This window comes from Mustela nigripes, chromosome 1, assembly GCF_022355385.1.
Source record: "Mustela nigripes isolate SB6536 chromosome 1, MUSNIG.SB6536, whole genome shotgun sequence".
NCBI lineage: Eukaryota > Metazoa > Chordata > Mammalia > Carnivora > Mustelidae > Mustela > Mustela nigripes.
In genome coordinates, this window is record NC_081557.1 from 134,761,757 (window position 1) to 134,775,200 (window position 13,444).

The following is a 13,444-nucleotide window of genomic DNA, read 5'->3' on the forward strand; positions in this document are numbered from 1 at the left end:
TGTTTTACCTACCATAAAATATATGTGTGTAGTTCATCTACAAGACTTTAAAGGTGGTAAAACAGTAGACACAATTGAGTTGGTCAATGTGTGTGGCTTTTTAAAAAACCTTTTATGTACACATTGCCCCACCTTATTGTTGTATAGTCATGTTTATTAAATGTACATATAGGAAGTATATTGTAATGACTTTTTCATATTAAATATTTAAATTTTAGGCAAGATTTAATTAGGTGTGCATTTTTTTTCAAGCTTCCAATTGCATTTTGATGAACTCCTTAGATATTCAATTATCATCTGGCAAATTTGCATAAAGTCTATTTATACTATGTGGGCTAAAGTAGATTCACTTGGTATTTTTGCTGCTGTATCGATTTACTATTGAAATGTACTGGTGGAAAATGAAGTTGCATAACTAGAAATTGGTAAGATACTTTTGTAGCTTATTAGCTTAGGGTAATGAACTGCATATCCTATTACATATTAATTGCATTTGAAAGTATTGTTTTATAATATTTAGGTGAAGTGACAACCAAATATAATTAAATTATTAAACATTGACTTGCAATGAAAATGAACACACTTACTGAAAAACATGTCTATAAAATGTAAACAATGTATTCCCTCTTGATAACTATTGTTTTTCTCTTGTTTCTTTTTTATTTTTATTTTATTTATTTATTTATTTATTTATTTTATAATTTGCTGCTTGCCATTACAGGAAGTAGAGGTTTGTATTCAGCTTCTGTATTTCATATTTTATTCTAGATTTTATAAGAGTCTTTAAAATTTAATTACTCATATACACTCATTTCACATTCTTTTCCTCCTCAGGATGATTATTTCCACACTTGGAGTCCAGGAAAAGCCTTCGACCAGGGTAAGGATCTAATTGTTTTAAAATAAAAAACTTTACATATTTATAATCACTATATGTTCAACATGATATTTATTGTTGGTTAGATTCTTAAAATACTAAGTAGAAGAGCATCTTTAGGTAATGGAAAAGATTGTACAGTAATTAATTTCTTTACAGAATAGTGTAGTCAGTAATAAGTGAATTAGATATCATGATTATGTCAGAAGGTCTTTTATTTTTAGATATGTAGCTTAGATTACTGATTTGGGCTTCTGAACTTTATCCTGTTCATTTTTGTTAGCTGATCCAAATCTCTTCATCCCGTTTTGTAATACACTCAAGTGCATTCAGTAGGACATAGATTCATTTGTGCAAAATTTCAAAACAAATGACTTTGCAGTCTGTGTTTCAGTTAATAAAAGCTTTCATTTAAAACAGCATAGACTGATAATTCTACTCAGCTCAGGTCTTAGTAAGACACAAAAGGGTAAGTCCTATATAATATGAAGGTTTCACCTCCATACCCAGTTTGTACTTCTGGTTATGTACTTGAGAAGGAGAAGCAGGAAAGATGCATGGGAAAGGAAGATGTGAAGCGGAAACTTCAAGTGCAATGCAATCATAATTATATAAGTAATTAAACAGATTTGTTTGCTAAATTCTACATTATTAGAATCAGAGACTCATCTTTTTTAAGTCTGGTACAAAAGAAATTTCTACTTTACATTAACTATAATAACCTTACAACAAATATTACTTCCTGAAGTAGGACCATTTAAAAACAGAAATCATTTTTAAGAATTAGTTGTAATATGTTATTAAGAGAATCTTAGGGAATTTTGGTATGTCCTCCAATTTTTGACTTCTCTCTGATTACCAGCCTGGATGGACCTACCTGGGGACTGTCATTAACATTGATATTTGCCTTCAGTCTGGAACAGTCATTCACAGCCAATCCTTCTTTTACTATTAATTTTTTCTGCTATACATCATGTGATTTCACTGTGATTACCCAGAGTGTTTATTTGTGGAATCTGCATTTTACAATTCTAAAAAAGTATTTTTTATTTCACTAATAATATAAGTCAAACCAAATGTACTAAAAAACAGGCAATAAAAAAACAATGACATACAGACCGAGATATATTTGCAAACTCCCTTGGGAAATGAATTTTTATGATGGAATCATAAACCTTGAAAAAACCAAAATTATCTGTGGAATGGATGTTAACACTTAAATTTGCAATTCTTAGTACATCCAATTGCAATGAAGATGGCTTGGATTTTGTGTGTGTGTGTGTCTGTGTGTGATAATTTGTTGAACTACAATTTATCTCCTGTTCAAAAAAATGAAAAAAAAAAAAAAAGATTGCTATAAGGAGGTTTCCAAACCCTGGTAAGATTGACTTAGTTTAATTTTCAAAGAGCTTTTTAACCTACTAATTTGTCAAAAATATCATATTTATCAAAGAGAAGCTCATGACATAATAATAGCTAATAGTTAGAATGCCCTATATTCCCTCACTATTCTAAGTATTCAACATAGGAGTTCATTTAATATTTGAAATAACCCTGTCAAGTAGATGAGGAAGGTGAAGCACTTAAGCTTAAACTCCTACTCAAGGTCATGTTCCTGTAAAGTGGCAGCGTCAGAATTTGGATCCAGGCAATCTGACCCCTGAGCGCCATTTCCTAAATACTATGTGACACTCTTGCTCATATAGTAGCATTAAAACAAAATGATGTATTAGTGGTATTTTGAGGTTTCTGTTTTAAAAATAAATGTTTGTTTGAGTGAACGTTAGAGCTAGTAGCTGTGCTTCTATATTTTAAATAATATTTTGTAGATTATTAGACCCAAGGTTTTAGTTGATTGAACGTATGCAGTTGATAAACATGTATGGGAAAGTTTAGTATCAAAAGAATAAAAAGGAAAATGGAAAAAAATAGATTGAGATGCATGTATTTGCTTTGTATTTGTCTTGGCTTTGAGTTGTATTATCTAACCTATTGGTAGACCATACTGAGGAGTGAGAAAAATTATCCTGTTTTCATATAGCTTTGAATAACATAGACAGTGTGCATCACTTGGATAGAAGAGACTTGAGATAAGCTGATTTCTAATGCTTCTTGGTTTTTTATGATGAAAGAATATTCTGTTAAGTACCATTTTCAAAATCTGATTATAGTAATCTATAATTTTTTAGAAGTATTTATAATTTTTAATATATTTTCATGCTATATGGACATCCATATCACATATTAGTATACATTGATTTTCTGCAGTTTCCTTTTGGAGAATGTTTGCATATTTCTTGAAAAGAATAAAGAAAAAGTTGCCTTAGTTTTACATTTTTTTAGCATTGTGTTTTTTATGCTGATACTTATACCATTTTTACCACATACATTTTAAATTATATTTTACTTTCTTTTCTACACAATGGTCCTCAAAATATGGAGAAATTAAAGGACTACTAATGAAAAAATTAATGTTTCATGACAGAAATGGTGCAGTTTCTCATTGCCAAACCCTTTCTACATGTATGCATAAATGTGCACATGCATACATACATAAGCATATACATAATTTGCACATGCATAGACACACATATTTGCATGTATAAGCTTTCTTCTAGTTAAAACTCACTGATTGTTGAGATAAAGGTTTTATAACTTGTGTATGACAAATTTTTCATCTTGTGAGTTTCTTTCCATAAATCAAAATGTTTCTACATTGTTTTTGTTTTTTTGGTTTACCTGGACAATAGTAAGAGTTTTGGAAAATATAGTAGTTTCAAGTAAATTTCAGTAAAATGATTTTAGTGATGGTAAATCTGCTTTATAATAAAGAAAAGCATACTGATGCTAAAAATAAATTTCTTTTTATTTCTCCACGTAGAATTTTCTGTGCCATTACGTGTGTTCATTAGTGTGGCTAATCATGAGTTGACACACAGGAATTGACAAAGAATATCAATGAGGAGATGCATCTTCTTGAATATGACATGAAAATTTAATGTTTACTATGATCAAGTTAAAGGGGAAATGCATGGATGAACCTGGAGTGGTAGAATGATAAATATTTTAAACAATTTAATAAAGACTTTAAATAGATAGGCTGTAGCTTTAAAAAACTAAAACAAAAAAAAAAAACACTTTTTTTTTTTCTTTTCATTTCATTAACCTTTTGCCTTGTTTTTGGTTATGGATTAATTTGATTTGTAATAGATAAGTTATGGAAATTTTTTAACAGGAATTCCTGTCAGTTGTTTAGAGAATCTAGAGGTACTAAAGTGCTATCTGTACAAGGAATACCTTTTATTCAAAAATCCTTTTTCTCCATGATAGGATATTCAAGTACCCTGAGATGAAATAGTTGGAAGCAAAATATATTTTGTATATATTTTCCTAATTTTATTATCCAATCCAGCTTGGAGTGGTTCCACTTGGTATTCCCCATGGCAGTGAATTATAATCAATAGACTAATAGTAAAGAAGCTAAATTTAAATAGATGGAGAGATTTCAAGACAAATCAATTTCACTTTATTGATGTGTTTCTCCTGCTGAGGTGGATTTCTGAGATACAGAAAGAAGGGAGAGGATTGTGCCTGTGGCTTAGATCAGGATCCTTCAGCCGTTTCACAGCAAACCAGTCAGAGGCTCTCTTCTTAAATCTGGACCGCTGTGTGAAGAGCAGCCTGAATTCTTCTGGCTCAATGGTGGCATGTAATTCAACAAAAGTTCCTCGGGAAGTGGTGTGCTAGGAGGCCATTGCTAAACTCAAACTGCTGAGTCTAGGCAGGAGAGAGACATGCGCACATGTGCACCTTTTATCGATAATATCGATCTATCAGTAATATTTTATATTACCGACGCACTCTCTCCATTCTTGCAAGGGTAGGTGGGAAGTGAGAATAAAGACTGAGCTCTTTGAAAAGACAGTGGGATGCTAAGCGTTATACTTACACATTGTTTCCTCTTTTTTCACGATCAGTTCGTAGAGCTTCATTTGATTCCCATAAATTTTATCACCCTTTGCAAAACATCTCACATATACCAACAGTCAGATCCTGACATGTCCCTTTGCAATCAGTCTCTGGCTACAAAGGAAAAGCTATTGAGATTTCCTCTGGAGCTTTTACTCCCCTCAATGAACAGAGCTGTTCATTGTATTATGGCTGATTATTTTTGAATCTGAGTAAGACTAGTGTTTGAGAAAACACACCCCCGAATTATCTTTCCCTTGGTAAAGTATGCTACCATACTTTAAAAGACATAGTACATGTGTATTGCAAAATGGAGGTAGGTAGCTCTCTCCCAGATGACTTTAATTTTCACTTGTCTACATGAGGGTCTTTTTTTGTTTGTTTGTTTTTTTAAAATGTTCTTGGATGGTATTTATTGATAGTAGTCTGAAACAATAGATAGATCTGATCCATGCTTCACAATAGGGGCATCGTAGTATCATAATGCTGCTTTGTGTCAGTACTTGGGGCCTTTGGGCATTTTTCTAGTGGAAAAATTGATGTTCTCAGAATTGCAATTCAGTGGGGACAATATGCAAAGATAATTATATGATCACAATATTTTCTAAAAATGCTTTCAATCATTTAAAATGTAAATTATGAACTGTGATTTGATCTGAATCATTATTTGATCAACTCACAAGAATTGATTTAGTATTTTTGTATCATTTTGGACAGATTACTTGTGAGGTATTCAAGTGCTAATAGCTGTGTCAATTTGCATCCTACATTAGTTATATCATTCATGGTGGCAGCCTTGACTCATAGAAGCCTTCTAGAAAATCACCACAAAAAAGTAATATTCAACCTAGAAATGAACAGCGCCACTTCATTTGTTCTGTCAGGTTTAGAATGTAACGACTACATAAAGCATATAACCGAGAAATGTATTTTCTCTTCTTACTCAATTTTGATTTTTTTGAGAATGGTATTTAACTTGTCTTACCCCCACAGTCTAGGAAAACAAATATAGGAGTATTCCATAAAATGTAGGAATCAGGAATCTTACATTGCTCTATTCTGTCAGTGCTATTTTCTCCACTGAATAATAAATATTGCATAAAGGTTTGCATTTTTAATTTACAAGATAAAAATCAAGATCAATAATGCTTCATTTGGTTCATATCACAGTAGCTTACATACATATGTAAGAAGGCAAATTATATTTATTTCTTTTCAATGACCCTATGTTACTAAATTGTGAATCAAATTTATAGAGCAAGAAATTGATAACATATACCTTAAAGGTGCTCAGATTTTAAGAAATAAGATTTGTATCTCAAACTTTGTTAACATAGTGATACGTATTGTGAAGATTGAAAAAAAAAAAAGCAGCTATATAGGAAGTCATATTTTTTTTTTAAGATTTTATTTATTTATTTGACAGACAGAGATCACAAGTAGGCAGAGAGGCAGGTGGGGTGGAGGGGGGAACAGGCTCCCCACCAAGCAGAGAGCCCGACATGGGGCTCGATCCCAGGACTCTGGGATCATGACCCAAACTGAAGGCAGAGGCTTTAACCCATTGAGCCACCCATGTGCTCCAGGAAGTCATATTTTTAATAGGAAACTTCCACTGGTTAAAAAGTTGATGTTCATTCCTGCCAACACATGAAATTTACTAAGCATTTTTATAAAAAGCACAGTTACTAATCTGGGGTAGATTCTGGGCACTTCGTGTATGTCTTTGTATGTGTGCGTCTGTGTGTTAATTTTTAAGAGTTATAATAAAATATATATAGCATAAACTTTACTATTTTGACCATTCTTATGTGTATAGGTCAGTGGTATTAATTCACATTTTTGCAAAATTACCACCACTTTTTCTCTCCAGAGCACTTTCATCTTCCCAAACTAAAACACTATACCCATTAAATCCATTTTCCTCTCTTCCCAGTTCTTGGTACACAACATTCTACCTCCCAACTCTATAAATTTGACTATTCTAAGTATGTCCTAGAAGTGAAATCATAGAGAATGTGTCCTTTTGTGACTGACTTATTTTACTTAGCATTATGACCACAGGGCTCATCTATGTTGTAGAATGTCAGAATTCCCTTCTTTTTAAAAGCTAAGTCATATTCTATTGTAAGTATACACTACATTTTTTTTTCCATTCATACATTGATGGTGACTTCGGTTGCTTCCACATTTTGGTTATTGTAAAGATGTAACTATGAATATTGGTATACAGATGTCTATTTGAATCTCTGCTTTCAATTCTTTTAAATATATACTTATAAGTGGAATTGTTGGATCACATAGTAATTCTATGTTTAATTATTTGAGGAACCACCATATCATTCTCCATAGTGGCTGTACCATTTTACATGCCCACCAGAAATACAGAAGAGTTCCAATTTCTCCACATCCTCACAACACTTGTTTTGGGGTGTGCGTGTGTATGTGTGTGTGTCTGTTTTAATAATATTCATCCTAATGAGTATAAATGTGTTTGTCTTTTAAACTCTACAGTTCATTATTTTATGCAGATACAGTTGAAAATCACAGAGTATAAGTAACACCTTATCACAATAATTCTCTTCAGTGATTCTGTTTTGTAGTACAAATAGATTTTTTGTTGAGATGCCTGTTTTTGAAGGCAATCACAAATGTCAGGGAATTTTAAATAACCTAGTCACCTTTTCAGATCTGATGCCAGAAGCAAGTGCTAAAAAGGTTTGAGAATGAATTGTGGGTATCAAGGAAATCCCCAGAAACAAAATCATTTTTTCCATTGAACAAGTACTTCATCTGTGTCAGGTATTATAAATAAGACAATCACTGTACTAATCTTAAAAAGTAAATACGTTTCTTAATTTTCAGAGGAAACTGAAATTGAGAGGTGTTAATAAAAGTGACAAAAGTGTTGTAGTTGGGTTTGAAACCTTGCTATCAGTGGGTTAGAAGCTCATTTGCTCTTTCATTATGCAACATGGCTTTAGATTTAGCTCATCTGTATGTACATATTTGGTCTGTTTCTCCACTCAGAGATACATCTTTTCCATAAAAAAAAAAAAATGGTAGGAATGACACAGGGGAACATGGTAGCTAAAATGTCAACCATCAGGTACACATTGGATCACATTTAGAATTGTTCCACTACAGTGGAAAGGAGGGGTTTATAACTTGTATTCTAATTTTCAGAATGGAGGAATATAGATTTTTATTTTAATTTTTTAATTTTTTTTAAAGATTTTATTTATTTATTTGACAGAGAGAGATCACAAATAGGCAGAGAGGGAGGCAGAGAGAGAAAGAGAGAGAGGAAGAAGCAGGCTCCCTGCAAAGCAGAGAGCACGATGCGGGACTCAATCCCAGGATCCTGAGATCATGACCTGAGCTGAAGGCAGAGGCTTAACCCACTGAGCCACCCAGGCGTCTGGAATATAGATTTTTTTTTTAATATTGTATTTATTTATTTGACAGAGAGCGATCACAAGTAGGCAGAGAGGCAGGCAGAGAGAGAGGAAGGGAAGCAGGCTTCCCACGGAGCAGAGAGCCTGACTTGGGCCTAGATCCCAGGACCCTGAGATCATGACCTGAGCCGAAGGCAGTGGCTTAACCCACTGAGCCACCCAGGTGCCCCGGAACACAAATTCAGTTATAGAATTGTTATCTAATAAGTACATTTTGGGGTGCATTTTCATCACTTGGGAATAACAAGCATATCTGTGAGATAAGAATGTATTTCAAAGATGTACAAAAGCTTCTAAAGTTTACCTTCTTGGAAGTTACTTTTTTTTTTTTTAAGATTTTTTAAATTTATCTTTTTTTATTTTATTTTTTTAGTGTTCCAAGATTCTTTGTTTGTGCACCACACCCAGTGCTCCTTGCAATACGTGCCCTCCTTAATACGCACCACCAGGCTCACCCAAACGCCCTTCCCACCAAAGCCCTCAGTTTGTTTCTCAGTCCACAGTTTCTCGTGTTTTGTCTCCCTCTTAAATTGAAATGTTTTCTTGTGTCCAATTCTTACTCCTGTATCCTTGATCACGAGTGAGTAAATTCATCCTTCTACATGAAAATTATGTGAATTTATGTGAGATTATGTGAACTTATGTGAAAGTAGCTAGTATGGTACTCTTTCTGGAAGACTTTCAATTGATTGATTTTTAAAGTTAATGAAAGATTTTGATTAAAATTTTGAAATAGATTAGTAAATTTACTACTTAGCTCTAGATATTTTTTTTCTCTCCTCTTAGCATATTTCTTGATAATTCTACTGGGTTCTCCTCTTCTGTGCTCTAATATTGCACTGAGATAACTAAAATAAATGGTTGATAGGCAGGATAGTTGAGTGGGCATTTGATTGGATCATCTAGACGAGTTTAAATCACAATTATGGTAATAAAAGCTGTATTATTTTATGCAAGTCATCTAATCATTCTAGAGTTGTTTTCTTTTCAACAAAATGAGTAGATTCTTATTTACAAAGCTGTGAAACTAGATAAAAAAGTATGTAAAATCTATGCATATAATAATACTTGAAATGTTCAGTATTTTTCCTTTTCTCTAATATTTTTTCTGAAGACAATTAGTAAACTTTCACTACTTAAATGTAGCGCATTTGAAAACAATGTTTTTGTCCTGCCATAATAGTTTTTTCCTTCTATACAATATTTCAATAATCTGAGTGGTCATGTAAATTGTTGGGCTTCATACTGTTAATATTTATTTTGAGAGTTTTCATGAAAAATTATCTTCCTTGGCACATTTGAAGGAATTTGTAATTTTCAAGACTTTGGGTTAAACAAACTGTTAATTTATTATATTAAATAACATACATTACAATTTTATAACTAATGCAATCAAATGTCTTGGGTTTATAAGTAATACATACGGCATGGTAAAAAAGAATACCAGTGTTGGAATCAATAAGTCAGGTTTTGTTTTTCCAGCTTTTCCAGTTGTTAGCATAAAACTCAATTTTAGTGCCATTGTATTGCCTGTAAGGTGACTGTTACTGTATATGGTCTCTGTTTTTTTCTGATCTACCACTTGTAGGCTCTCTCTTTGCTTAGAGGACCCCTTTCAATATTTCCTGTAGCGCTGGTTTGGTGTTTGCAAATTCTTTCAGTTTTTGTTTGTCCTGGAAGCTTTTAATCTCTCCTATTTGGGAGAAGGGGTGGGGTTATGGACATTGGGGAGGATATGTGCTTTGGTGAGTGCTGTGAAGTGTGTAAACCTGGTGATTCACAGACCTGTACCCCTGGGGATAAAAATATATGTTTATAAAAAATAAAATTTAATAAAAATAAAAAAAAACAAAAAAAACCTCAATTTTATACAATTTTAAAAAAGGACTTTTTACAAGAGTAATATCAGAAAGTCTCCCTTCTCATTTTTTAACTTTGCACAATAAAAATATTATTGAGTCTCCTTTTCTTTTTTTTTTTTTTTTAAAGATTTTATTTTTATTTATTCGACAGAGAGAAGTCTCCTTTTCTTAAAGATTTATTCATTTGACCAAGAGATAATCAGCACAGGTAGACAGAGTGGCAGGCAGACAGAGAGGGAGAAGCAGGTTCCCTGCTGAGCAGGGAGCCTGAACACCGGGCTGTAGTGCTGGACCTTGAGATCATGACCTGAGCCAAAGGCAGCTGCCCAACCAACTGAACCACCCAAGCACCTCAGCAAAGGCTCTTTTTAACAGACTTTTTTTTTTTTTTTCAGAGCCACTTAACTAATAAAAAAATTGAACAGAAAGTACAGAGATTCCCACACTCTTGCATGATCTCCCCCATTATTAACACCTCCCACCAGAATGATGAACCTACACAGGCACATCTTTATCACCCAGTGTCCCTCGTTTGCATCATGGTTCATTCTTGATGTTAATATACATTCTATAGGTTCACAAATGTATAGAGACATGAGTCTATCATTATGGGATCATACAGAGTACATTACTGCCTTGCCAATTCATCCTTCCCTTTCCTAACCCTAGGTAATCACTAATATTTTTACTGTTTCTATAGCTTTGCCTGATCCAGAATGTTACAGGGTTGGAATCATGCAATGTGTAGCCTTTTCAGACTGACTTCATTCACTTCCAGTATTCATTTAAATTTCTTCCATGTATTTCCATGGATCAATAACTCATTTCGTTTGAGCATTGAATAATATTCCATTATCTGGATGTACCACAATTTATTTATTCATGGACCTACTGAAAGACTTCTTGGTTTTTCTTGTTTTGGCAATAATGAATAAAGCTGCTATAAACAACTGTGCACAGGGTTTTTGTCTGTTTGTTTGTTTTTGTTTTCTGTTTTTTTGTTTTTTGTTTTTGGTGGACATAAGTTTCAACTCAATTGGATAAATACCAAGAAGTGTGATTGCTGAAACATATGGTAAGAGTATGTTTATTTATGTAAGAAACTGCCAAAGTGTCTTCCAAAGTGGCTGTACCATTTTGCATTCTCTCTAGCAGTAAATGCGAAGCCCTGTTGATCCACATCCATACACCATTTATTTGCATAGTTTATTTGCCCCTTAGGTATTTCAGTCTGTAACACTTTCAAAGCTTCTGGAAATAAATGACCAATTATTTTTCTATTTTATCTAGAAAATCTGCATGCATGTTCAGAATCAGTTTATTATTTTTGATTATAGCTAAGTCTTGAATAGCTAAGTCTTTTTGATCTTAGGAATTTATTATTTTATTTTTTGGAGGGGGTTTTAAGTATGAAAAGCTCTTAAATATGGATAATTTTTCTTCCTACGTGTTAATTTCAGATATGTTGGTAGATTAGGGATAGTACAATCAAGACATATCAAAATCAGGTGGGGACATTTTGTATAACTAGCCCCATACCCTACACACAGCATCATTAACTGAGGGCATGGATCCCTGTACTTTCTACTTTTCAAACTCTCCAACGAATGCATTTGTCCTAGACTGTTTTGAGCTTCAGGTTAAAAAAAAAAAAGTTATATAACTCCTTATCCTTATTCTATTTTTTAATTTTTATTTTATTATTGCTATTATTTTATTTTATTTTATTTCATTTCATTTCATTTTATTTTTTCCTGTTTTTGTTCTTTTAAATCAATGCTCTACAAGCAGCAAATACATCTGTTATTTTGACATATTTACTAATACATTTGATATATCTATTTAAATGACTGAATAAAAGTCTAGAATGGAAGAATAGAATTTTGAGTATGATTTTATTTCATTCAAATACAAGCAGACAGATTTATTTGATATTTGCTTATTTTTGAGGAAGCAATGCTTGATTTTATTTAAGTTATAACTTACATTTACTCTTGTTTATTGACAGTAATTTGACTTCTTTTTGTAGGAACATTTTCCTAGCATTTTCTCATACATTGTTTCATTTGAGCTTTACACACAAAAAATCTTTCGAAGTTTGCAAGGGGAGTAAGATTGTTGCTAAATGCAACATGGAGAAACTGGGAATAATTTGGGTTTTGACTTGCTCAGGTTCCACAAATATTGATAAATGCAATTGTAATTAGTATTCAGATCTCCCAGATACTATACTTGTTGTTTTTCAAGATACCATAAGTTTCTGTTAATTTATTAATGGCTTAATTGCAAAACAACTAATTTAGTTCATTTTGTTAAAGCATCATTTTCAAGAGTCCAACAAAACAAAACAAAACAAAACAAAACAAAAAAACCTGCTATGATTTGTTGAATACTTACTGCATACCATAACCATTTAGCTTTTATTTCACTCAGTTCTCAATACTAATTTTCATTTTTGTTGCTTTTATTTTGCTCCCATTTTTATTCCTTTCATTGCTCCCATTACAATGTGAAGGACAACTGATGTTGAATGATCATTTAACTTTTTGGAATAAGAACCAGAATTCATATCTATCTCATTTGATTTCAATTTCTGAGGCTTCTCCAGATCTGGAAAAGACCCAGACCTGGATCATCATTATTGCTGGTGACTGGGTTATTTCCTTGATTGTTCATTGCAACTTCAAGTTAGAATTTTTAAGGAAATTGCTACTGCTACTAGAGAAAGTATGGGATTCTTTTTTACTTACTGAAACTTTGTGTAAAATTTAATTAAGAACATTTGGTTTCTAATTTCTGATCTTTAAAATGAGAAAGTTGCAAGGAATGATTTCTAAGCTTCCTTTTATCCCCTAGCTTTTATTTTTCTAGTGTTCTGTAAACCCTGTGAATGGCATGCAAATGACGACATCTTTGAATATAAATGTTGACATGTTGTAACACTTAATTCTGTCAATATTTTTATTCATATTATTTTAAAAAGATCAGTAGTTTGTCATTTGAAAGATGGTTTTAATTTTTAGGGAACTTTGTGGAAGTAACATTTTAAAATAATATTTGGAGAAAAATTTGTTAGCAACTTAATTTATCAAATTGATTTTAAAATAGTTTATCATCATACATGTAGCGGCTAATTATCAGTGAGTATGTATTAGGTTTATAATATTTTACAATGTTCTTATATGTTTCATATGAATCACTTTCAAAAGATTGGAAGAATGGGGCTTGCTATTGCTAAATTTGCAATTACTCAATCAGTTAATGGACTTCCCAAAGTT

General features: G+C 32.4%; 1 protein-coding gene across 1 annotated transcript in view; it reads left to right on the forward strand.

Moving 5' to 3' along the window:
• The window catches only part of SPOCK3 (SPARC (osteonectin), cwcv and kazal like domains proteoglycan 3), a 486,709-nt gene that overhangs the window by 156,003 nt on the left and 317,262 nt on the right, over nt 1–13,444 (forward strand). The window contains exon 3 of the mRNA XM_059374211.1: nt 835–880. Coding sequence (XP_059230194.1) covers nt 835–880 — 46 coding nt within the window. The remainder of the gene's footprint in view (nt 1–834; nt 881–13,444) is intronic.